This window comes from Leuciscus leuciscus (genome assembly GCF_965113295.1).
Source record: "Leuciscus leuciscus genome assembly, chromosome: 16".
In the NCBI taxonomy this organism is placed as follows: domain Eukaryota; kingdom Metazoa; phylum Chordata; class Actinopteri; order Cypriniformes; family Leuciscidae; genus Leuciscus; species Leuciscus leuciscus.
The window spans coordinates 22,922,196-22,948,878 of record NC_138740.1 but is presented as its reverse complement, the minus strand read 5'-3'; the positions used below and the strand labels follow the sequence as shown (position 1 = coordinate 22,948,878).

The window sequence follows — 26,683 nt, the reverse complement described above, 5'->3', positions numbered from 1 at the left end:
AATTTTCTAAACATCTTTTGTATTTATGTCTTTACTGTCACTTTTGATCGATTGAATGCGTCCTTGCTGAATAAAAAATAAAAAATAAAAAACCTTACTGACCCCAAACTTTTGAACAGAATTGTAAGCCTGTAATATAAAGAATCTTTATGCCACTGTGACTTCAGAAATCACGAAAGCAAATTATTAAAAACTATTGTATTCTTTTTGCTGGTGGGATTCTCTCTGAAACTGGTCTGAGATCCTCCGGCCGTGATTAAAGCATATCACTGCTGCGCAGCAGGTTATAGGATATAAATTATCTCACACATCCAAAATCTCAGAAATAACCAGTAGCGGAGTGCAGCCTTACGGAAAGCCTCAGGACGAAAGCCCTTCCTACGTCAGGGGATCATTCCTACGTTACTGGGTTGTCAATTTTCATGTTTTCTGGGTTGGTAGATGCACTGGGGACCCGATTATAGCACTTAAAAATGGAAAAAGTCAGATTTTCATGATATGTCCCCTTTAAAGGGATAGTTCACCCAAAAATTTTAATTAGCCCATGATTTACTCACCCTGTTATTTTAGTTGATAAAGTTTTAAATAAGAATATTTTTCTTACACGAACGCATCGCTTCACTTCAGAAGGCCTTTATTAACACCCCCAGAGCCGCGTAAAGGTTAAAGCAGGCCAGTTATTTATATATTTTGCTGTAGTGTGTTAGGAAATATCAAGGAGTCAGACAACAGCCAGTATGATTCACACAGAGATCTGATCTCACCAACATCGAGTCCATCAGGGATTACATGAAGAAACAGAAAAACAGACTAAATCCAGAAGAACTGTGGCAACGTCTCCAAGACGCTTGATGTCCAGGTGTACAAGTGTACCTGGACGAAAGCCGTTTTAAATGCAAAGGATGGTCACACCAAATATTGATTTGATTTAGCTAATTGATAAATAACATCTATTGTTTTTTTAAAGGATCCTGACTTTACAGCATTTTTACACAAGTGCCTATAAATTCTCACAGTACTGTAGCTTTGCAGGTAGTTTTCTTCAAGCGTCTTAGAGACGTTGCCGCAGTTCTTCTGAATTTAGTTTGTGTCCGTTTTTTCTGTTTCTTAAAGTAATCACAGACAGACTCGATGATGGTGAGATCAGATCTCCGTGTGGAGCACTGCCTGTTGTCAGACTCCTTTTGCATAGAAAATCTCAATGGATTATTACAATTAATAGCAAAAGGAATGTTTCCTATATGTCCTACTGACACATTACAGCAAAAGATATAAATAACTGGCTTAAAACCATTTTTTGGGGCGAAAATATTAACGTGCCTAAGACATTTGCACAGTACTGTATATGTTTTATTTTTATAAATGAATGTAAATAAATGCAACATGAATTTGCAAGATCTGAAATGTCGACTGTTTTCCACCATCACGTGCAAATCTAGCGCATGAGGCAACACATGCAATATGTTGACCTTGTTTTACAGACAAGACTAACATAGACTAACCACAGCGCACAGCCCCTGGGCCTAATAATCTACAAGCTTGTGTTAGCAATCCAAAAGTCCCCAGGAGTTTTTTGGTTCCTTGTTCTGCTTGTTAATCAAAAAGGAAGCACGCCTGATCGTTCTCACGAAAAGGATCCTTGAAACCCGCATTAACCTCTTAATCTATGACTAATCTGACATCATACAATAGGCAAGGCAAGTTTATTTATATAGCACATTTCATACACTATGGGAATTCAAAGTGCTTTACACAAAAAGGAATTAAAATAATCAAAAAATTAAAGCAAGGAAAATTAAAACGGTTATAAAAGGAATTAAAAGAGATGTACGATACAGTTATAAAACGAATAAAACGAGTAAAAAGATGATACATAGATAAACTTCTCATCTGGCAAAACACCAGTGTATCATATTTTTCACAACTCCCAGTTTTACTCTGAGATTTTCCTATTTGTTCGGAAGCTCTAGGAATGGAATCGATCCAGTCCGCACTCCACAGAACCTTGAGTTTAATTACCCATCAAGCTCACTACTCCAACACAGACCCAGGTCATCAGCATGGTTTCAGCTCTCAAATTACCCAATTAAGTAATTTATGTTGGTCTCTTTCCAAATCCCAGTGCCATTTGAGTTAAGTTTAGAATTAAAAGAAAGAATACAGTGCAATCAGTCGGACGTACAGTGGATACAGTTTAAAAAAGAATTAAGAGTAAACATTTCATTAACAGTTCATGTTAGTATTTTGTATTATGGTGACTGCTTCTGTAGTTTCTAATCTACCACTTTATATTCACTTATTTTTCATATTTTTGATGACTGTAGTGGCTTATACTAACTTAATTGTATGAACACTCTTAAATAAACATATATATTTAGTAGTTCATGCACTTCCTGTGAATCAGACCATGATCTTGGTGTTGCGTGTACCATGCTCACTATATTTTAGCTACAAGTAGACCAATTATAAATAATAGGAAATTTCAATCCCCTTAGGAAATGAAGATTTGAGCTAAACCATTCACTAATCAGTGTAGAGGTATTTTGTGTGTCAAAGGTTGATGGTAAGGCCCTAATGCTTGAGGCCAGACTAAAAACCTACTAAAGATGTTAATTCAGATTTCACAGCAGGGACATGCACAGACATTTTGAGGGGCAGCGGCCAAAACCAAGAAAAAGGGCAAGCAAAATAATCATTATTACAATAATACCCTCAAAACATAAATAAAAACATTACATATTGCAAAAGCATGAGATTAATCATGATTACATAGGCTATTGTATGTATTGACATTCATTTTATTTTAAGTCCTAAACTAGTGTCAGAAGTCTCCTTTTCCATTAAGTGGCAATATTTGCCAGTAGATGGCAGCAAGTCACTGTCTTCATGAGTGAGTCATTGAATCATTTAATTAAACTGATTCGTTCAAAACACAGATTCATTTAGGAAACGAAACATCATTGTGTGTTTCTCAGAGACATCTGTTCGCTGTTTGTTTGGAACTATTTTCGTTGGCAAAACAGAGCAAAAACATTGTGTATTGATTTTGTATAAAATCAATATCACAGTTGCAATCGTGCTGATAGGTATTTGAGAAAAGACAGCTCTATTGCTTGTGTGATATCTTATTAAAAAAGAACTCTTTAGAGGGGAGGGGACTCTTGAATTGAAGCATTTTTATACATTTTCATGGCATTTTTGCCCCACGCTCCTAATTCAATTCTGAACCTGGTAACCTTTTAGTTTATTCATTGACTAATGGACTAGACTACTGAAATGTGACAGTCTACCATTAAAGATTTCTCTATTGAATTTGATGAAAATTTGTCAATTGAAATGTGTAAATCTTAAAAACAGACAGAAATATTTTGAGTGTAAATCTTAAATTGCTGAATAAACTGCTTCAATTTCCAGACTGAATCAGCTTTCCTGTACTGCGTTTATACTGCATTTACAGTTTCTCGATTGCTTAAACACTATAACCAGGCTTTTGAACTAAAATTTCAAAACCATAAAGACATTTATCAAAAAGCACACCCATTTCCCTAAACTATAAACACTATTCCCTGTTTTGACACATGAGTCAGATTTGTTGAACTGTCACTGCAAAACTCTACACACAAATCCCTTCATTTCTCATTGCCTACACCATGTTGTCATGTATAAAGCACTAGCATTCAATATTGTTCACTCAAGTCAGCACAGCTTCAGCTCAGTTAGCACACAATTACGCAGGTGGAAACACTAAGAGTCCAAATTTAACACACATCAATCAGATCCTTCAATAGATAGATAAAAGGGCCCAAATCAGTGTATTGAGTTTTGGAACAATGGATCCAGAAAGACATGTAGGAAGAGATCGAGGAGGGATAAGGAGGAGGAGGAGGACGAAGGGCAAGGGCAAGAAGACAAGCAGTCTCAGATGAAATTCAAGCTTCTCTAGTTGCCCATGTCTTTATCAATGGTATGACTGAGGGAGGCTGGGCTACGAGTAAGGCCAAATTTGAGTCGCTTTACCGTCGCCTCGAGAACCTTCAGGGAGGTGTGGTGGCAAACAAAATTCTATCACTGAATAAAAGACAAACATTTCCAATAGTCTTTGATGAGGTGCATTTTCTTGCAAGAAAAGGCCAGCAGTCGTACAGTCACACAGAGTGGCTGCAGAGTGTGACAGTGAAGGGAGGGCATCCTTTCTCCTTTATAGTCTTGACTCCCGGAATGTTATCTTTCTAGGCAAATTATGGTATTTCAACCATATGTGGAACATTCTTAGACGTGTTCATCATATTGTCTCCTTGAGTGGAGGCCCTCCTGGCACGTCCCAACACTCTTTACCATTCCAATACAATTCCATATTAGAATAAGGTTTGTGTGTGCGCTCTTTTACTGTCATATGATGGCCACACACATCTTACTGTAAGTAAATATAACATTTTTAGAGGAGAGAATTAAAAAAAGAAAGAAAAGGGAAAAAAAAATTGTTTTGTTGTGTGTGTGTTGTACTGTGTAGTACATGAATGAATAAAAATGTGCCAATGTATCCATTGGTTGTGTCTTTTGTGTTCATCATGTGAAAAGTGGGGACCACAAGCAACATAACTTACCAGTTTTGGAAATGTGGTTTTGAATTTATTGCACCAGTGTGTTAGACTATGTTGTAGTGTGTGTGATTTTGAGGGCTTGTGTGTCCTGTCTGAGGGCAACGTTTGGTTTTTCAGCAAGAGTGAATGGTTTTGAGTGTAGAGCTTCATTTTGACCTGAAAATAGGATGTTTCGGGAATTGGGTGAGACGTTATGGATTTGTGTTTACAGTTTTGAGAATACGAGGCATAGTTTCAAGAAATGTGTTTAAGCAATCGAGAAAAACTGTCAGCCCCGTTCATTCTACATCAATCCCAATAGACATTTTAAAGCACTTTGTGATTAGTTCACTTCAGTATTCTGTGCTGCTTCATAAATGTATGTATTGCAAAAGTCAGATTATGTTGATAAACAGGTTTATACTTAATTTTTGTCTCACACATGTGAATGTGCAACATTCATTGAGTAGTGGTAGAGAGCGACTTCAAAAGAGTTGATTCCTCAATTAAAACTAGCCCTTTCTTTTATACTTATGCCACTGTATCCTTTTGAACAGGACGTTGTGACTGGCTCAGAATTATATAGCCCTAGTTTTGAGAGATGACTCACAGGTCAGCAGCGGTGTGGTTGTGATGCAGGGGTTGGTTCAATGTTGCGGGGGGCTCTGCTTGTTCACCAGGTCCTTCCTCACGAGACTGTTTGAGGAGGTCAAAGAGAGGAGAGTCCTGCAGAGAAGCACAAGACATTGAGTTACATCACTGATCTGAAACAGAGTATTGCCGGCTCAGTGAAAAGGGAACCGATTAGAGGATAGTCAGGATACAATGAGTCTGAATGGGTATACTTTTGTCATTTCATTTGAACACTATTTGATCAATAGATCCATTCATTTAATTAATCTTAAGTACTTTATTTACACCCAAAACCTCATGATTATGTTTGCATGTAAATCAAGACATTTTTTGCAATAAATAACTTATTAAATAAAGTAAATAAATGGTGATCATTTAAAATAATACTTGCTAAGCTATATAATAAACTTTTTTTAAAATATAAAATCTATCAAATCTTTTTTTCTTGGTGATTTAATAATGCATCAAAGAGTTAACTTAAAATAAGAGAATTTTTATTATCTAAAACACCTGCAAATTGATATATATTTGCAAGCTATCTAATTCAATAATTTTATTAAAAAAATTCCCAGGTTCAACAAACAGTAGATGAACTCTCAACACTTCCTTGATTTACAAGTTCAGAGTCTGCATATTGTGTTGTATGCGTCACATTGAGTTAAACATGTAAACTTTGGACTGACAATCCCTCTTTGTATGCACCTAGGAATCAATGAGCGATGTTACATAACGCACGCACATGCGCGCGCACACACACACACACACACACACACACACACACACACACACACACACACACACACACACACACACACACACACACACACACACACACACACACACACCTCTGACAATCTAGAGCAACAGTTATTCTCTTTTATCCTTTCCTTGACTCAAATGTGAGACATTCAAACTGACCAATCAGAAGATGACAACTTCCCCCACCGTACTAAAGGTGTGACAATTAGCAGACCCCCGATGAACACAGATCTTGGCCTACAGGCTTTGATCACTATCAGCACCTCTCTGCCTTTAGGAATTTCAAATGGCCCTTGTAGGGGGTTGGAACAGGAAAGCAAAAGTCTTTGTTGATCTTCTCCCTTACAACATCCATTTTACTTAATGAAAGAAAGAATCAGTCTTTGAGAGACTGTTTTCACTATTAAGGTTTTTTTTATTCATCCAGTATAGAATAACATTTTTTTTTTTAGCATTTAATAGTTAACAAATGTGATTTAACAGGAAATAATTGAGATCTTATCTTTAATATTAAAGAAATGTTGCTAGACTGTAATATGCTAAAACATCATTCACGGGGTATTCAAACCAATAACGTGTGAACAGTGTTTAGAAACTCATTCTGAAAGTGTGCTACGTGCAAGAGGGAAGAACGAGGGAGCTATAAATGGATATTTACAGAGGAGGCGCTTTAACCTCAGCCCCACCTTCTCGTCTGCTTTCCGGTCCTCCACATTGATGCACAGCTCATTGTGTAAACTAGAGACTGAACAGAGCAGGTTGGGTACTAAATACCTCACATGGCTACAACAAAGTGACAAACTATGATTAAGATCTTAAAGAGACAAAGAAGATCATCAACTCACAGTGAAGGGAAGCCAAGAGGAAGAACAAGAAACTGAAATCAAAACTGGGATTTATGGAAACACCTTGTCGCTTTTTCTGTGAAGAAAATCAACACGCTATGAATGAACTATTCATCAAAAGGTAAAGATTGAAGTCTTATTAGCATCACAAATCTTGCAAGCACCTTGGAACTTTAGATATGAAGAGCAAATAACTACAACTTTCTGAGATAACAAGGCAGCTATTCATTGAAGCACACACAAGCGAATCTTCCACCATACCTTGTTGAGAAAAAAAAGGTACTCTAATGCGGCTTGCTCATGCAAATGCTTGTGTGTGAAGTTCCGTTGCACATTGACAGTAGGATTACGCAACATCTGAATGGTAAGAGTCAGCAATGTGAAATGTATACAGACTGGATTTGTATACTTTTACATGGATCTCCGTGGAATTTCATGTTGTGGTTCTCTGACCTTTGAAAGCAACACAGGACACTGACTCCTTTTAAGCCAAACTCTTAACATTAATGATGACTGATAACGATAGTTGCGCCATCGATGATGCTTTTAAATATGTGTTATACAGTTCTGCTTTCAGTATCGTCTTTATTCTCGGGCTTCTCTTCAATACGATGGCCATGTACATTTTTGCATGCAGACTGAAAATGCGCAACGAGACCACGACGTACATGATGAACCTCGTGGCCTCGGATACCCTCTTTGTCTTCAGCTTGCCTTTCAGGACGTTCTACTTCATCAATCGTGAGTGGCCTTTCGGTAAAGCTCTCTGCCAAATCTCAGTGGCTTTGTTCTACACCAATATGTATGGCAGCATCCTCTTCCTCACGTGCATCAGCGTGGATCGCTTCCTGGCAATCGTTCATCCCTTCGCATCTAAAACATTGAGGACCAAGCGCAATGCTAGAATAGCCTGCTGTGTGATATGGGTGCTTCTGCTGTCGGGAGGCCTAACCGCAGGGTTTGTGATGGACACCACATCATCCACGGACAACAAAACATCATTAACGAACAACAAAACCTACTGTTTTGAGAACTTCTCAAATTCGCAGTGGAAGTCCAAGGTATCAAAAGTTGTGGTGTGTATGGAGACAGTGGGCTTCTTGATTCCGTTGATGATCAACTTTACCTGCTCTATGAGGGTCCTGCAGACTTTACGGCACCCAGAGTGCATTAACCGTGGAGGGCAGCTGAACAAGGCCAAGATCTTGCGTATGATTGCAGTGCACTTGTTCATTTTCTGTTTTTGCTTTATCCCGTACAATGTCAATCTGGTCATCTACACCCTGGTCAGAAGTCAGGTTATTACAAACTGCACTGTGGAGTCAGTGGTCCGGATGATTTATCCAATCGCGTTCTGCATTGCTGTGACCAACTGTTGTTTTGACCCAGTGATCTATTACTTCACCTCTGAGACGATTCAGAACTCTATTAAACGGAAGTCTTATGCTGTCCGCAACAACACATTAAACAACATAGTTGACACCGGTGATAACAGAAGCAATTCAATGAATAAAATCATCTCTCTAAAAGCTAAATTCATAATTGAAGAGTCTACAATTTAACCAAAGTTCAGGCAGCCAGTTTTTTTTATACCAAATTCAAATGACATATTCAGCCAATGTTAGTAATTGGTTGGCACAGGATATATTTGACTGAAGACTGCTGACTGCAAAAATATAAAGTATATTTTTGGTGCTACAATGGATGAGTGTTTACAACCCCTTAATGGATTAGTGATCTTGAAATTGTAAAACAAGTGTATTTGACTGTGACCCGAACAAGAAAAAACAGAATAAGGGCTACATTTCAAGACAGACAATAGATGAAATAAGCCTCAAATTTGTCTTGCTTCACATTAGTAGAGTCTAAACAGGAGCACTTTACAATGAGATTAATTGAACATTAGTTAATGGATTAGGTTTCATCAGTTAATAATTTATACTTTTTTTTTTTTTTTTACAACATTAAATATTTCAGGTTAAGTGTAAAGACAAATACTGTTGTTCATTGTTAATTCATGTTTGTTCAAAATACACTGTTAATTTATACAAAATGTATACATAAATTAACATTAACCCAGATTAATAAATGCTGTAAAACTTGAGGCTGCTGTATTGTTCATTGTTATTTCATGTTAGCTCTTGCATTAACTAATGTTAACTAATTGAACCTTGTAAAGTGTCTGTTTTGTTTTACATTTAAATGTATTAATGACTATTAAATTATTCATTAAACCTCTAGTTTATGTTTACCAAATCTCTCTTGTAACATAAATGACACTGAAAAAAAAAAGGTTCCCATAATTTTTTTTCCAGCCAAGTCACAATTATACTTAATTATATAATTCCATTACATCCACTCAGTCTGAAGACAAACACTGAGAGGAAAAGGGAGCGACCCACAGAGAATATTGACATTAACTGTGCTTTGGTCAACAGATTATATCAGGGTTTGTTATTGTAAGAAATTAAGCTGATGACGAAGAGGTCTGCAGGGTGTGCCATCTTTTATGCGGTTAGAGATTTACCCAACAGTAGCTCAAGCAGTGTTTTGTTTTGTTTTTCAGTCTTTTTTTGTATTATGACAATTTCTGATTTTTATAATCTCTCATTTTAATTTTGAATAACCTTTTTTTAAATACAGTTTTTTAAATATACCATGAAGGAAATGAATAACTCTAAAATTGAAACTGCATTTCAGGAGCGTTGAACAGGTCTGAACGTGCTATGCTGAATTACACTCATTCCTCGCATGCTTAAGGGCCACGCTCTCAAACACCCAAACTGTACCTCTAAAGGGCATTTTAAACAGTATTTGATAGGCAGGCAGGCACACACACACACACACATACACCAAGAAGCCTAAGCCGGTGTAACACTGACCAAGACTTGTAACGTTTCCCCACACTGTTCCAGCTCAAAGCTTGTGAATGGAAAACAAGCTGCATTTCTGAATAAAGCGATTACTGTAAATTAGGGGTGTGACGGAGTTATCTCACGAGACACGAGATGTTTGCAGAATATTTTATAGAAATCCTCAATGAAAAAATTCATGACTGGAAAAATTGTCTGCAGGTGCAATTTGAAATGTTTTAACTAAGAATCTTGTAATGAATGTCATTTCAGTTCTACTTCATGAATATGAATTATAAAATGCATTGAAAGACAACAATATACAAGCACTGTAAAAGGTTGCGCCACATACTCAACTGACTGGCTTTTCTCCTGTACGATTTCACATGAGTCTCTTCAGACCTTACAGTACATGAATGATGAGCTTTCAGATCTTCTGATTGAGGCTGTGTGTGACCTCCTAATTTAACTCCTTTCCACAAATTGAACATAGAAATTAAAAGTATAAATAAAAAAAATATTTTTTCTTAGTCTTAAGTGCAAACAATAAGTTCAAATGCAACCATATTCAAGTGCAACCATAATCAAAGTACTATAGCGCACAGACTCTTTATAGTTGTTGTGAAATTGCAGTTTTATTTTAAACTGGCAGTTATAGTGTTAAGCGAGTACGGAAAAAGGCCGGGTAAAGAGAAACGAGGGAGTGAGTTAGGCTGGTGCATTTGCATACAGTTGTTCTTGCGTTCCGATTAAAGGACAAGTTCGGTATTTTACACTTAAAGCCCTGTTTACAGATCGTATCTGATGAAATAGAACGGTTAAGATTAAAATTTGGACACATGCTCCTGTCCCGAGAATTTGAGGTTTATTTCGCTTTTGTGGACCTATTTTGCCAAACGCGTCACACCCGTCATTCTTCCGTTGAGAGCTTGAATAATAGACACTCCAGCCCAGTTGGTGGCGATAATGCACCTTTGCCAATTGCAAGCAAACCACGGGCATTTCATTGAATACACAGAAGAAGCAGAAGAAGAAGCGGCGGAGTAATACCGTAAAGGTGCTGCGGTCTCACAGCGCGTCCTATACAAGTCAATGGAGTTGGACAAAAACTATGATAAAACCTGTTGGAATGCATCTTTTTCAGCGATTTTTGATGGAACATATCAGTGAACACCCCCTGACCACTCGGTGAGTTTCACGTCTTTGTAAACTAAAGTTTAATGTGTTTTTAGGACGGAATCTTCCAGTGCACATAGACAACCATTGTGGGGGTGAGGGGGTGAAGCGAAATAAACCTAAAATTCTCGGGACAGGAGCATGTGTCCAAATTTTAATCTTAACCGTTCTATTTCATCAGATACGATCTGTAAACAGGGCTTTAAGTGTAAAATACCGAACTTGTCCTTTAAAGGTTCAGAAACGGAGCCTCCCTTGTCTGTCGTTCTTCAGACGTTACAGTACTCTCTCAATATTCAAAGTGCAAACAGAGACCAGAGCAACAACTACACAGTCCAGAGATAGGTTTGATATTTGGAGACAGGCTATTGTGTGTAGCCTAATTATCGTGCATCAGGGAGCTCGCGTTTCACTTTCGGGTTCGCGATCGCACATACTCTGTGCATAGGAAGCGGCGGTGCTGAGCACGCATTCTACAAGATAAAATATTTATCAGACGCTATAGACCTTATGCGCCAGAGAAACAAGTGCGCAGCCATCTTTAGAATATTGTCTTTGAACTTCCGTTTTAGCGGTAGCTCTGTATATTTCTATGGCATCGCTGTAGAAGAGTAATTAGCTGGTGAAGTAGATTTACCTATTGTAGAGTTAACGAAAGTTATCACGAGCATTGTAATGTTTAAAGCAGTTGTCTTAACATATGTCAGTAGACCGGGAAGATTTTAAAACGGGCAGATAATTCATAAATATTTAAAGGGGTCATCGGATGCCCATTTTTCACAAGTTGGTATGCTTCTTTAGGGTCTTCATGTAAAGATTGTAATATACTTTGGTTAAAAATCCTCAATGGTTTTGCAAAACATCACCTTTTTTACCTCAAAAACAGCTCTGCTCACAGTGACCCATTTCAGTGCATGTCTCTTTAAATGATAATGAGCAACTGCTCACCCCACCCCTCTCTTCTGTTGGGTGTGTCGACACAAGACAGTGTTACATTAACTTCCAATCACTTGTGCAGAAGTCTTGTCTTTCAGTGTGTTCCAAGTTTAATGACCTCTAACTTAATTTGAATCACAATATAAAAAAGAGGTTTGACCGCTAGACTAGAGGATATCACAAATTGACCTTTTGCCTCAATACAAAGGATACAAACTTTAAAGCTGAATGGTTTGCGGCTGTGTGGTTTTTGAATTTACTTAATGTATAATTTATTAAAAACAAAGGCTCTAGTATGTTGCATCATAACCTGTTGGCCATTTTCACAGGGTCTGAAGTAATTAAGCAGCCTAAAGTCTAGTGTGACCGCACTGTTACTGAGCACAGCGTTCAGGAAGTGAGATAAGGCTTTTAGAGCCACATGGATGGAGAGATGTTTAGATTTCACTTGGTTAAAAACCCCAATGTCACACTACAGAACATCACGTACACTGTCCGTCAAGTGCCTAGACACACTTTACTAAATGTGTTTCTCAAAAAGAAACTTCTTTCAAATGCTTTTATTGGCTTGGCATGTTTCTTATTCAAGTTTCAGTTTATGTCAGACTCGAGCTCTTCATTGATATTAGGGCTGGGCGATAAGGCCAAAAAAATTCATCACGATAATTATTTTAGATCAGTCGATATCGATAATTATCACGATAAATGTAAAATCTTTATTTCTTTCAAGTTTAAAGGCAGATTTTTGCTCCTAAGTGAAAGTTGTAGAAACAAGAGCGTTGATTATGGTTTTAAACTACTCTTTATTGTCAGAACATATCATGACAAACACTTGCCAAACAGGTGAACATTTCACAAATCAGAGGTAGAACATTCAAACATTCGTCATTTTTCCTTCACAAAATAAATATCTTTTTTGGAAAAATTTATTTCTTAGTTTCTGTATGTGCTAATGGGGATTATTGTTTCAAGTCTTGAAACAGGTTTATGTTGCCTGACTTTGATGGAACGTATCTTCAGCACAGTTTGCAGTGCAGGCTGCAATATTAATATTACATGTTTTGTCTTGAAACGCATATTTGGCAGTGAGTTGACAGTAGTATTAGCTTGAGTTAGGATGCAGATTTACTATGTTAAATTTATGTTCATTAACAAAAACAGTAACAAATGTAAAAAAAAAAAAATGTAATGACCTCATTTTATTAGGTAAAATGTAATATTCTGACTGTTTTGAGTTTTATTAAAATTAACCATTGGTCATCCAGTATCATGCATTTAGATCATGATAACCACAGATAAAACCAGACATAGCCTATAGCACCTCACTATCATGGCAAAATGTAACTTTATGGTTTCTATGGTTTTTGTATGAAAAACAGTAGCCTAAATACATTTTTAAATACTGTAATTACATTCCATTAGTCTCTGGGCCACTAGTCTCTGGGCCACTAGTTGGTTCACGTAGTGTTTTTGCGCTGCGCGTCACACACATGACCAGCGTCGGCCAATAGTGAGCCTACGTGGTGACGTGTAACACAGATGCGCTGCGCAAAAACACTACGAGGCCCAGAGAGAAGGAAATGAATAGTGGAATAAAGTCGTTATTTTTGTTTGTTTTTGCGCACAAAAAGTATTCTCGTCGCTTGATATACTTAAGATTGAGCCACTGTAGTCACTTGGACTATATTAACGATCTCTTTAATAACTTTTCTGGGCCAGCAAGTTTGGGCCACGTAGCAGTCTATGGAGAAGTGATCAGCTCTCAGATTTCATAAAAAATATCTTAATTTGTGTTCCGAAGATGAACGAAGGTCTTACGCGGTTGGAACAAGAGGGTGAGTAATTACTGACAGAATTTTCATTTTTGGGTGAACTAACCCTTTAATAATATAATACAATTCAATATGTATATCCCACATTTCATGGTGCAGTTAATATTACTAGGCTAACGTTACAGTAAATCCATGGTAAATGATGGAAAAGCCTTCTGACTGTATCGTTGTGCAACGTGTTTCTCCTGTTTGGCAGCGCTGTTTCATCTGCCTTTAAACTGGTTTAAATCACAGAGACATTGTGTTCTTCGCTGGATTCAAGCGCTTCTCACTGGATCTTGTGACCGAGACAGATCAGAGTAAATGCATTTCGTGACTTCGAGCCGAGCGGATTAATGGTCCATGTGGTGCGCGGTTCAAATGAGTTTCATTCTGCTTTTGGTGCATAAACATTATCGAACACTTGATATCGTTTTATCGAGAATTTTTTTTTTGCGCAATAATTATCGTTATCGTTTTATCGCCCAGCCCTACAAGACACAAAAAGTGCTGCCTTGGCAGACAGTATATAAATGGCTGAGGGCAGAAATATGCTAATACGGGACAGTCCGTCAGCGGTCGTGGGCAGAGCATGAGCAATATGACATCATATCGCTCAGAAAATACAAACGGCTTGATTATTGAGAGTGTTTAGGCTTTTTTAGGATTAAAAAAAGGAGTGAATGGATTTTTTTTTCATTATATGGTGGTTTTGTCCACACACTGCAGAGACACATCTTGAAATTTCAGCATTCAAGAGTGATTCTTAGTTGACACTACGCAGATAACAGACCGCTACACTCACAAATAATTTTTGTAATTTCAACAAAACCTCATATTTATGTAAGCCAGTTAAATAACATCATCTTGATGACAAATTAGCAGAACTTGTAACAGCAATGTACAATGTCACAGAAAAATGGATTTACAAGAGCAATGTAAAATTTGCATGTTTACAAACTGAATCTAAAAATCAATGGAAAATGAAGCTACATGAATTCAGTTTGTTTCAAAAATAAAAATTAAGTAACAAGTGAAATGAATGAATTCACTGAATGAATTTTAGCAGTCCCTAAAGTCTACTTATCTTCTGTAGGAAATTTAAGATGTGGGGGGAAAAAACAGAAATAACTTTGTCAGAATGATTTACAAAAGGTTCAGGCTGTAAATGCGTGTTTGCCCACTATTTCAAGTATAGTAGGCTACATCTGTATCCAGAGATGAACTACTATATTAATAATAAATCCACACACCCCCATTCAGATCTGAACAGATATATGGCACATGCACACACACGTTTATTGATTTAGTGTGACAATATATTGTCTTAATACCTGTTAAAGACACCTTCACTCAAGCCTGAAAGCGAACAGAGCATGTTCAACTAGCCAAGAGAGATCACAGAGAAGATTCAGATAAAAATGGATGAGATAAAGCAAAATGGTAAGTTTTTTCCATGTATTTTATCTGTGCTATCTAAAATTTAGATCATGCCATCAACAATTATTCCATGAAGAATAGATTATGTTATCAGTTTCTGTTAGTCTCTCCTTTACGCACTCAATTTAATAATAAAAAACGTTCTACCTAAAACTACCACTATATGTGCATTTCTGTTGTCTTCAATAACAAATGTACATAAGACAAATAAAACTTAGCTATACTTTGTATTTTGAAAGTATACTTTCAATACATTGTTACAATGATCATTTCCAGCACACAGTTAAAATATATTTTTAATAAAGTGCAAATAAATACACTGAATAAACTGAATTTTCACTTCAAGTATATTTTTCTAAAATATATTTTTTAGAAAATACACTAAAGTACAATTATTGTGTGTGTTAAAGGTGTATTGTGAAAATAGGTAAAAGCATGATGCTAATATACTTTTAATATATTTAAAGACAATTACAATTTTTGTTAGTATATTTGCAATGTACCATTGAAAAAGGGAATACATTTCAAATACAATAAAGTATACTTTTTTCACTAAGGATAGCATTTAACAAGCTGTATATTGAGCCACATAACTACATTTTAAAAAGAGGCTCGAATTATATAATTAACTCAGGTTTTAAACATTAAAAATTCGTTGATAAATTAAATTAGTAATATGGATTATTTTATGCTGCCTTTATATCTTTAAACATTTTTATACCTAAAAGGTATAGCAGACAAAATGTATTTTTCTCAATTCATTTACCATGCATAAGACAAGTTTAAATGTGCACATTTACAGTGTGTATAAATTACAGGCAGTTTAACATTAATGAAACTTCTACAGTCCTTTACTAGTAGCATCGGCTGCTTTTTAAATTAAACCCTCCTCTGTCATAATTCAATCACTTTACCTTTCCATTTCATAAACCCAGGTCATATAGACATAGCTGTCCTAGATGATTATGTCCAGGTGAGAGCAGGTGGTTCACTTTATATGAAGAGGAAGTTGTAACTTTTCAAATTTCCTTTTACAGTTTCAGGTGACTGTATGAAGAGGAGTCATTTGGACTTCAAATGATGTAACCAACAAAACAAAAAAAAAGCCTAAGATGTGAGATTACCAAGCCATGATGCTTTAAACCTCTTTTATTTTTTATTAAACAAGTAGTGTTATAACTGTAAAGCTATTGTCCCTCTCGCCAAAAGAAGATTCCTCATTTGGTTCTGGACCACAAGAGGCAGGTTTTGATTGATACAATCGAGGGCGACCCAAGCCGAAAGTGATCATGGATCTCCAAAACACAACATACACATCTATTCAAGCCAACTGCACGGTGGACACCAGCTACCGTTTCACCTACTACAAGATCTCCTACAGCGTAATCTTCATATTGGGTGTGGTCAGCAATGCCACAGCGCTACGACGTTTCTGCCGCATGCCTCGAACGTTCACCAGCACCGCCGTCTACATGGCCAACCTGGCTGCTGCGGACATCTTCTTTGTGATCTCCCTACCACTGCGCATCTATTATTACCACAACAAAGCTGCCACCTCCAACCTCACCAGCGACTGGTCTCCAGGAGGTGCTTTCTGTCAGATGACCTTCACGTTGAAGTACATCAGTCTATATGGAGGAATCTTCTTCCTGGTTTGTATTGGAGTAGACCGCTACTTTGCTGTGGTTAACCCTCTACTTCAGCACCTGAGGAAGGTTCGTACTGCCCGCATGATCAGTGCCGGGATCTGGTGCCTGGTCCTAGCCCTCAGCCTCGCCCTACCATTCCTGCATTCGGCGGCATCCCGACGGCACAAGTCGTGCCTTATGGATCCTTCTTCCAAACGCCACCGTACTATTATTTTAGCTGCTCTCAGCCTTGTGCAAATAGCCTACTTGCTGCCCGCACTGCTCCTGCTGTTCAGCTACTGCAGCATACTCCGTGTCCTCCGCAGGCTGCCTCACCGCAGGAAGATCCGGCACCGACACACACTCACCGTCATCTACTGGGTCCTGGTGGTCTTTTTCCTTTGCTTCACCCCTTACCACCTCAATCTACTGGGTTACACTCTCACACAGGTGGGCCTTGTGCACAGCTGTGGACTTGCTCAAGTCACTAAAGCTCTCCATCCCGTAGTGCTCTCGCTGGCCAGCACCAATTGCTGCTTAAACCCCCTCATTTACTACTTTTCCAGCAGCCTGGTGCACAAAGAGCCAACCGGCAGTAGAGGAAGTGCTAGTCAATGAGGTGTTTGCTCAGTTGCAGTTAACTAGTTGCTAAAATAAGCTGAATGCTTGCTAAACAGATGATTCAGTGACTGAATGGATGAAACAATCAACATGAATGGCGGCAGACAGTTACTCACCGCTCTCCACGCAAGGCTCTCCATGATAACATGTTCGCACTGCTCCAGGTGCTTCATCATGTCGTGCTTCAGGGTGGGCTCGGCTTTGATGAAGCTCTCTATCACCTTGTAGAAGTCAAAAGCAGGCAGCTGGAAGACGTCCAAGATCCAGGGGAAGCACAGATCAGTTTCAATGGAATCGCTGGCCCCTGAGCTGCAGCCAAAACCTCCATTCTTTAAGGAGTTCCCTGGTAAAGGAAACAACATGTGTGGTTAACGTATTCAAGCTAATTCTGTCTGAAATGCAATTTACCAACAGAAACTAAAAGGGTGACTATGGGTAACACTATGAGTTTAAGAAAAAAAAAAGTATGCCAAAAAATACTAACCAACATAAGTTGCCATAACAACTTCCAGGGCACATGCAAGCAATGAGGTATGAAATGCTGCATTGTTGAGAAGTTTACTAAAAAAGGAAGTAACATGATTAATTGTCAGTGTACATTTCATAGATTTATGACCATAATGATCTGATAAATGACAGTTAACGATCTGAGAAGATGCTCATTGTTTTTACCTGAAATTCTGCACTGATAATCTCTTCTCCTCCTAAAAATAAAACACACATGGCCATAATATATATATATTTTTTTTTTTTTATGAAAATCATGTAAATGAAAGCATGTAAAATGTATTTTAGGTTTCTATAAGGCTTACCGATTTGAGCATTGACTCCATGACTTTGTAGTAGAGCTGTGCACCAAGATTAAACCGCTGAAAACACACACACAAAAAAACGTTGTCCCTTTGTTGTACATAACCTGTACATAACCTACACTAGAGCAAAAGTTTGGTGTCTGTACGATTATTATTATTTTTTTAATCTTGTATGCTCACCAAGGCTGCATTTATTTGTTCAAAAATAGAGAAAAAAACTGTAATATTATTATAAATGATTATTACAATTTAAAGATTTTTTTTTAATTATCAACAATGTTGAAAATGGTTGTGCTGCTTAATTATTTTTGTGGAAACCATGATTGCTGAACAGAAGTATTAAAAAAATCTTACTGACCCCAAACAGTAGTGAATTTCTGAAAGTTGCAATAAATATAGCACTTGTCTAATCAATCAATTATTGTTATATAGGGAGTCATTTATGGATTCACAAACATTGACATTATACTTTCACCGCTAACCAATATCGGCAGCATTCGCTCTAAAGCTGCAATCTGGAATTGTACATGCTTCAAATGAATCAGGTATACGATGAAAAGGAAATTAAAAAAGGCCTGATATTATCTGATTCAAATCAGACAAATCTGCGGCCTTATCAGAATGATTGCAATAAATGTAAAAAAGATAAATAAATTTGCTGGCAGTACCTTTCTCCCCAGTCCCTCACAGTGCTGGCCCACAGCCTGTGCAAACCTCTGGATGAAGACCTGACCCAGCTCCTCAACCCTCTTTCTGATCTCTTCTGATGGGTCAACAGTGCAGTTCTGACAAACACATTCCAAATAAAGCATATGACATATGACTTTGTTTCTGTGTAATGTAAGTCCAGACATTCTGTCTAGGAAATCTTTTTTTAAATTTTTTTTTTTAAAGGAAATACCTTGTAATAGACTAGGAGATTGCTTGAGGGCTGGTCACTAGCTGAGGTGAGATCAACCCTGAGCTGCTGTATGGAGTTCATTGCTGCCCTGGAGAAACAGAACTGGGGAACATGAGTGTAAAGTGCTAGCAAGACCGGACAAACTTCCATTATGGTAAAATAATTTTCATCTGCACTTCAACAAACTTAGTCTGAAGAGGTATTTTTGCTACAACAAAGCAATTACTGGTATGCATTCTTAAAATCTCCCCAGACAAATATCCATTAGTGTGTAGTTTCCCCAGTAATATAGAAAAACCCCGGAGAAGTTCAGTGCCTGATTGCATAAAGCACCTTAAGTGTAATTTTGCCTTAAGAACGCCCTTAGGTTTCCCTTAAACTTAAGGATGTTGCAAAAAATAACCCTTAAGTTTAATCTTTTAAACGATAAGTGTTGCATAAAGCCCCTTTACTTTCATTTTCCTAAGTATAACATAAGGTTTGGAAAAATACACCTTAAGTGTTACACTGAGCGAGGAGGTTCAATCCAAGTCTTCTAACGAGACGTGATCGGCCGCTTTATATGATAAACAAATAAACAAATTTAATTTAGCTGTTTTTTCACATATAAACACACAAAGCACATTTTATATGGTTAACCGAAACCTGAATCATATGGATTACTTTTATGTCTTTCAATAAATGGACAAAAATGAATAGCGAATATTAAAAATATCTTAATTTGTTTCTAAAAATAAATGAAAGTCTTATGGGTTGAGACCGACATGAGGGTGAGTATGATGACAGAATTTTCGATTTTGAGTAAACTATCAATTTGAGTTTCTGTCTCATCTGGTCCTTCTCTTTCATATTTGTTTTGTTTGTTTTTCCTTATCTATGCTATGCTGTTTTCTGTGAAACTTACCGCTATCTGTATTAACATATAACGTGTCCATGGCAGCAATAGAATTTTATAACGGAAAAACCTGGGTCGCTGTCATGAAACACTTACCGGTTTCCCTTACCTAAGAGAACCGTTTAAGGGATTATATGCAGCACCCTTAAAGGGTTAGTTATGGTAAACTTATGGTTGAGCCACTGTAGTCACTTGGACCATTTTAAACATTGTCTTTTCTAACTTTCTGGGCTGGCAAGTTTCAATTAAATAGAAGCCTATGAAGGAGTGAGCCAGCTCTCAGATTTAATCAAAAATATCTTTATTTATGTTCTGAAGATGAACAAAAGTCTTACGGTGTTGGAACAACATGAGGGTAACATAATTACTGACAGAAATTTCATTTTCGGGTGAACTAACCCTTTAAGTCATCCCCTTAGCTGAGGGGAAAACACCTTAAGTCTCATACTTAAGGGAAAAACTTAAGGTGCTTTATGCAATCGGGCACAGAGCTTTAGGGTCCACGTGAAAACACCATAACCAGATCTCAAAGGGAATCCCATCATGTGATGTTAGGCATAAGCTTAGAGCATTATAAAACTGCTGGGTGCACATAATACCATACAAATGACTGTGACCCTAAATTCTAGTGAGAAAATTCCCAAGCTTTTCTTCAAGAAAGGTTTGGGATCTTTCAGAAATCGTTCTAATGCTAATTTGGTGCTCAAAAAACATTTCTAATTATACGATTTTTTTGCTAAATAGAAAGTTCTGAAGAACAGCATTTATTTGAAATATAAATATTTAGTAACAATTTCTTAAATTTGGCTTTTTCATGTTTTAGGTATTGAAGGAGCACAGTCGCACCTGATTGGGGTCTGTGGAACTGGAATTACAACATCCTCGCCTGGAAAATTCTTTCTTGGAGTCACTTCCACCTTTGACCTATGAGGAATATTGACATAAAAAAACATATGTAGCTGTCTGCAAAAATGTCTAACAACGTGATTTTAATTTAATGAAACTCACACTTCTATTTTGTTGGGGGAAAGAGTTTCATCATCAACTAAGAACAACCTGGCATCAAAGTCCTTGTTTTTGTGGTACAGCTCTTCATATTGCTTGGAAAGTGTTTCCATCTATAATAAAAAGCAAACAGATGACCACAAGGATTACTTTAATTCAAAATTATATTGTATGTCCTTCTTATAGCTGTTACTTTATTGCTAATAATCAGAACTGAACCTGCAATTACATTCCTAATTATCACTATGCAAACAAAGAGTCCATAAAACAGTGTACATAGTCACAACATATAACAAGCTTTGAAATACAATACAGGCAAGTTCAAATTCATAGTCCAACGTGGGAAGCAGCCGATGGGGATTTGATTAGTCATTTCAACACTCTGTATAGCTCTCAAAAGCAGAAGCAGCTTTTTTTTAACCATTTTCCATGGGATATTACTCACAGGAGGAAGCCCTTGGAGTCCAGACAGACCCACAGAGTCCAGGAACGCACAGAAAGTGGTCTGGTACACGTTTTTCACCTGCAGACAATAATGTGACATCTGGTTAGAAGAAAGAAAAAGCTTCACCATGCATATGATGAGCTACTTTTCACATATGGTCAAGTTTGCAATGAAAAAGGTTTTTTAAATACAGACTCATCATGTTGTGTTTCTGAGATATAAACTTAGTTGCAGTGTTGGGGACACATTAATAATTCGATTTTTTTTTATTTTTTTTAAGTACTAACATTCACGACAAAATATCTGAGTTGCTTTTTCAAATACACTCACCTAAAGGATTATTAGGAACACCATACTAATACTGTGTTTGACCCCCTTTCGCCTTCAGAACTGCCTTAATTCTACGTGGCATTGATTCAACAAGGTGCTGAAAGCATTCTTTAGAAATGTTGGCCCATATTGATAGGATAGCATCTTGCAGTTGATGGAGATTTGTGGGATGCACATCCAGGGCACGAAGCTCCCGTTCCACCACATCCCAAAGATGCTCTATTGGGTTGAGATCTGGTGACTGTGGGGGCCATTTTAGTACAGTGAACTCATTGTCATGTTCAAGAAACCAATTTGAAATGATTCGAGCTTTGTGACATGGTGCATTATCCTGCTGGAAGTAGCCATCAGAGGATGGGTACATGGTGGTCATAAAGGGATGGACATGGTCAGAAACAATGCTCAGGTAGGCCGTGGCATTTAAACGATGCCAAATTGGCACTAAGGGGCCTTAAGTGTGCCAAGAAAACATCCCCCACACCATTACACCACCACCACCAGCCTGCACAGTGGTAACAAGGCATGATGGATCCATGTTCTCATTCTGTTTACGCCAAATTCTGACTCTACCATCTGAATGTCTCAACAGATATCGAGACTCATCAGACCAGGCAACATTTTTCGAGTCTTCAACTGACCAATTTTGGTGAGCTCGTGCAAATTGTAGCCTCTTTTTCCTATTTGTAGTGGAGATGAGTGGTACCCGGTGGGGTCTTCTGCTGTTGTAGCCCATCCGCCTCAAGGTTGTGCGTGTTGTGGCTTCACAAATGCTTTGCTGCATACCTCGGTTGTAACGAGTGGTTATTTCAGTCAAAGTTGCTCTTCTATCAGCTTGAATCAGTCGGCCCATTCTCCTCTGACCTCTAGCATCAACAAGGCATTTTCGCCCACAGGACTGCCGCATACTGGATGTTTTTCCCTTTTCACACCATTCTTTGTAAACCCTAGAAATGGTTGTGCGTGAAAATCCCAGTAACTGAGCAGATTGTGAAATACTCAGACCGGCCCGTCTGGCACCAACAACCATGCCACGTTCAAAATTGCTTAAATCACCTTTCTTTCCCATTCTGACATTCAGTTTGGAGTTCAGGAGATTGTCTTGACCAGGACCACACCCCTAAATGCATTGAAGCAACTGCCATGTGATTGGTTGATTAGATAATTGCATTAGTGAGAAATTGAACAGGTGTTCCTAATAATCCTTTAGGTGAGTGTAAATATGCCCAACCCAGCCCAGATGAAAGTTATGCAAAAGTTATGTAATGCATTATTTTCCCATATATTAACGAAATTAGATACTTTTTAGGGAGTAACGCAATTTTTGTCATGCATTACATTTAAAACTAACTTTCCCCAACAAGCTGTATTTGAAAGCTTGCAATGGCTGATGGGACTGTGTCTAAATGAGAGCCAACCTCATCCACATTGCAATCGCCCTCCTTGCACAGGGTCTCCAGCAACTGCATGTCCATCTCTAGAGGACCGGGTTTGGTTTTGCCCTGATTACGTCGGGATGCCCTGGTCGGAGGACTCAAGGTGGATGAACTAACCGCTGACTCTGGAATTAAAATATGAGAATAAGATAATTTTGCCAAAAACGGGTGGTTGGCCTCAAAATCCATGTGATTCCAAGAAGAATTCAGGCATCACAGATTTAAACTGACCACATTCATATAGCAAAAACAAAACAAAAAATATTCTGTTATTGTACTAAATGCTGCAACAAACAACAGGAAAACATGGGAGAACAATGATTATTTGTATATGCCAAAGTCTGTGTGGGAATAGGGTTGTTTGCTGGTTTCTCATTAAGTTCTTTAGTGAGTCATTCATAACATTTCCTCTCATTAACCTAAAAGGGCATTTAAAGCATTTGTCCCTGCTGCATCTGAGCAGTGGAATGCGAGGAGAACTCACTGTAGGGTGATTGAAGGAGAGAAGGAGTGAAACGCTTGGTGAAGAACTCCAGAACACACAGCAGCAACTGGAAGGCTATCACAAGGTCATCCTCCATCTGCAGAAATGTTCCTTTACAGGGAACATGTCACAAAAACAAGTGACAATGTGGGCATGTGGATACGCTGTCCATGAGTCATGGCACATATAATCCATAGAGAAGATAGGGGAAAACTTCACTCACTATAAACAAGGCTCATTTTTTAAAATGGACGAAAACACCAGATGTGACAAACATTTTTCTGTCCAATTTTTCCTTTATGACTCACCCTTGGCCAAGAGGAACATGGTCCAACTGCTTTCCGAAAGCTCTTTTCTCCTTGAAGGAAACAGGCATGGGACAGTAAGATCACTGATGTTTAATGAAACAACGATAAATATTATTTTGGAGTTACAGCTGGGCAAACAGCTCAGACTGAGGCCACATCCACACGAAGCCAGAGCTTTCCCTATCCGATATTTTTTTTTCCCGTTCAAAAAAAAAATTCCGTAAACACGGCGTCGTCTCAAGAAATATCTGCGTACACACGAAACCACTGAAACCGACTCAAAACGATGTAGTATACATGCCAGACCAGTATGTGGCGCTGTAATTCTGCCTCAGACATACACTAAAAACGGAGAAGAAGACTTGGAGCTCGCGCATAAACCTTGCGCGCTGTATACAACAATAATATTAGGCACAGTAGCTTCTTTTTTTCTTTTTTAATCAAGAACTTTGTTGAACAATATGAAAAACCATAAATGTAGTTGCTGTGACTTAACGGTGTCTGACTAGTTGACACTTGGTGTGATGACATCATCGTTTCGCAAAATATACGGATTGGCCGTACACACGAAAACGCAAGGGCGGCGTTTTCAGATTTATCCACCTTGGGACCCGGTTTCAAAAAATAGCGGTTTCAGTCTCCGAAAACGCCGGATCCGTGTGGACGAAACACCAATACGATAAAAAATGTATACGTATGCAGCGAAACGCGTCTCCGTGTGGACAGGGCCTGAAACAGGATTTCTACTCACTTTTCTTTGTCAGGCTCTGCGAAGATTTTTTCAAAAGTCCTGGAAGAAAATGTGTACTTTGTTAGTCTCAGCATACTTATACCTGTACGAAAAACATCTCAAAAGGGAATTAGACAATGCACTAAAGGTGCACTAAAATGGCAAAAAATTATTACTAAAAATAATATCAAATATTATTAATAATTATTTAAAAATCATCTTTAAACATAAAGACCAAACATGTTTAATTTTTTAATATCCAATAAAGTGAACTGAAGGCAGAACAAATGAAAGCACTTAAAAATAACAACATTAATAATACTAATTTTTAAAATGCGTTTAAACAAATGCTATTGCTAATTTAGAAAAATAATATTTTTTCAGCTCTATGTACCTACATTTTCCTGGTTTTGACCATGAATTTTCATTTTGGTGTATCATTAGCACTTACTGCACATTAAATATATACAGCACAGGCCAAAAGTTTGGACACATTACTATTTTTAATGTTTTTGAAAGAAGTTTCTTCTGCTCTTCAAGCATGCATTTATTTGATAAAAAATACAGATTTTTTTTTTATATTGTGATATATTATTACAATTTAAAATAATTGGTTATCAATTTATTATACTTTAAATTGTAATTTATTTCTGTGATGCAAAGCTGAATTTTCAGAATCATTACTCCAGTCTTCAGTGTCACATGTGACATCCAGTCTATCACATGATCCTTTAGATATCATTCTAATATTCTGATTTATTATGAGTGTTGGAAACAGTTCTGCTGCCTAATATATTTGATGAATAAAAGGTTAAAAAGAACTGCATTTATTCGAAATAAAAAAATATTTTCTAATAACATAAATCTTCTTTACTATCACTTTTTATCAATTTAACACATCCTTGCTGAATAAAAGTATTGATTTATTTCAAAAAAAGAAAGAAAAAAAATTACTGACCAGTAGTGTATATTGTTGTTGTTACAAAAGATTTCTATTTTTAAAACTTTTGCTTCTTTTTTTAAATTTTTTATATTCATCAAAGTATCCTAAAAAAGTATCATAGGTTATGAAAAAATATTAAGCAGCAGAACTGTTTCCAACTTTGATAATGAATCATCATATTAGAATGATTTCTAAAGGATCATGTGATAGACTGGAGTAATGATCCTGAAAATTCAGCTTTGCATTACAGAAATAAATGATCATTTAAAGTATAATAAATTGAAAACCAATTATTTTAAATGGTAATAATATATCACAATATTACATTTAGTAATACTACAATAAATGCAGGCTTAATGAGCAGAAGAAACTTCTTTCAAACACATAAAAAATAGTAATGTGTCCAAACTTTTGGTCTGTACTGTACACAACCAAAAATCAAACCCAAATATGACGTCAATCAGTTTATCAACTGTTGTGAAGACATTGATGCAGTGAGGAGGCTGCACAAATAACCACAGTGTCTGTGGGCACTCGACACACAAAAACAAAGCACCACCCCTGCAGCTTAACCACAGACTTATATAAGACCATATACTTAGACTTTCTGTTAACCACCTGTGAGTTTTTCAGTAACTGCAAAAAAACAGACTGAACTGAGGCCAGCTGGCCCTGAAAGAAAGGCAGATCATTCACAGAAGAGATCTTTCCCACACCCAGACGGCTGCTGCCACCTTCAGGTTTAGAAATGACATGTACGAATGGTTCAAAGGTTTTTGCCATTCAAATAGACAAAATAATTAATCAAGTCTTAATACAGATCATGCAACATAAAAGCTTGAGATATTACTTGAAGACAAAACAGAAAAACGTTTTAAACGGAGTAATGCACAACAGGTTTCATCTCAGGATTGACGTGAGATGAGTCACACATTCTTTAAATGAGATGCAATGCAAGCACCATCTAAATAACGTGTCATGCTGAGGGAAGGGCGAGCACACCCATAGGCATGCCCAAACATCACCCGGTAGTAGCGGTTCAGTGTAAAACTTATATCTTCTTTCATTCTGTATACATTCAGGATGAAAAAATTCTATTTCACTAGTTCTTTTAAA

General features: G+C 37.4%; 3 protein-coding genes across 3 annotated transcripts in view; 2 read left to right on the top strand and 1 right to left on the bottom strand.

Moving 5' to 3' along the window:
* The window catches only part of rb1 (retinoblastoma 1), a 35,050-nt gene that overhangs the window by 5,512 nt on the left and 2,855 nt on the right, over nucleotides 1-26,683 (bottom strand). Inside the window, exons 5-18 of the mRNA XM_082141128.1 lie at nucleotides 24,646-24,684; nucleotides 23,895-23,944; nucleotides 23,587-23,697; nucleotides 23,085-23,227; nucleotides 21,340-21,417; nucleotides 20,898-21,007; nucleotides 20,736-20,813; nucleotides 18,995-19,082; nucleotides 18,762-18,878; nucleotides 18,094-18,150; nucleotides 17,954-17,985; nucleotides 17,766-17,842; nucleotides 17,398-17,624; nucleotides 5,191-5,306 (exon numbers count right to left, since the gene is read on the bottom strand). Coding sequence (XP_081997254.1) covers nucleotides 5,191-5,306; nucleotides 17,398-17,624; nucleotides 17,766-17,842; nucleotides 17,954-17,985; nucleotides 18,094-18,150; nucleotides 18,762-18,878; nucleotides 18,995-19,082; nucleotides 20,736-20,813; nucleotides 20,898-21,007; nucleotides 21,340-21,417; nucleotides 23,085-23,227; nucleotides 23,587-23,697; nucleotides 23,895-23,944; nucleotides 24,646-24,684 — 1,323 coding nt within the window. The remainder of the gene's footprint in view (nucleotides 1-5,190; nucleotides 5,307-17,397; nucleotides 17,625-17,765; nucleotides 17,843-17,953; nucleotides 17,986-18,093; nucleotides 18,151-18,761; nucleotides 18,879-18,994; nucleotides 19,083-20,735; nucleotides 20,814-20,897; nucleotides 21,008-21,339; nucleotides 21,418-23,084; nucleotides 23,228-23,586; nucleotides 23,698-23,894; nucleotides 23,945-24,645; nucleotides 24,685-26,683) is intronic.
* Nucleotides 6,058-9,057, top strand: lpar6b (lysophosphatidic acid receptor 6b). The gene has a single exon (XM_082141152.1). It carries the CDS (start codon nucleotides 7,324-7,326, stop codon nucleotides 8,377-8,379), a length of 1,056 nt encoding a protein of 351 aa, XP_081997278.1. The 5' UTR covers nucleotides 6,058-7,323; the 3' UTR covers nucleotides 8,380-9,057.
* On the top strand, nucleotides 13,667-17,391 carry LOC309477744 (lysophosphatidic acid receptor 6). Its single transcript, XM_082141154.1, has one exon. The coding sequence runs from the start codon at nucleotides 16,322-16,324 to the stop codon at nucleotides 17,276-17,278; it is 957 nt and encodes a 318-aa protein (XP_081997280.1). The 5' UTR covers nucleotides 13,667-16,321; the 3' UTR covers nucleotides 17,279-17,391.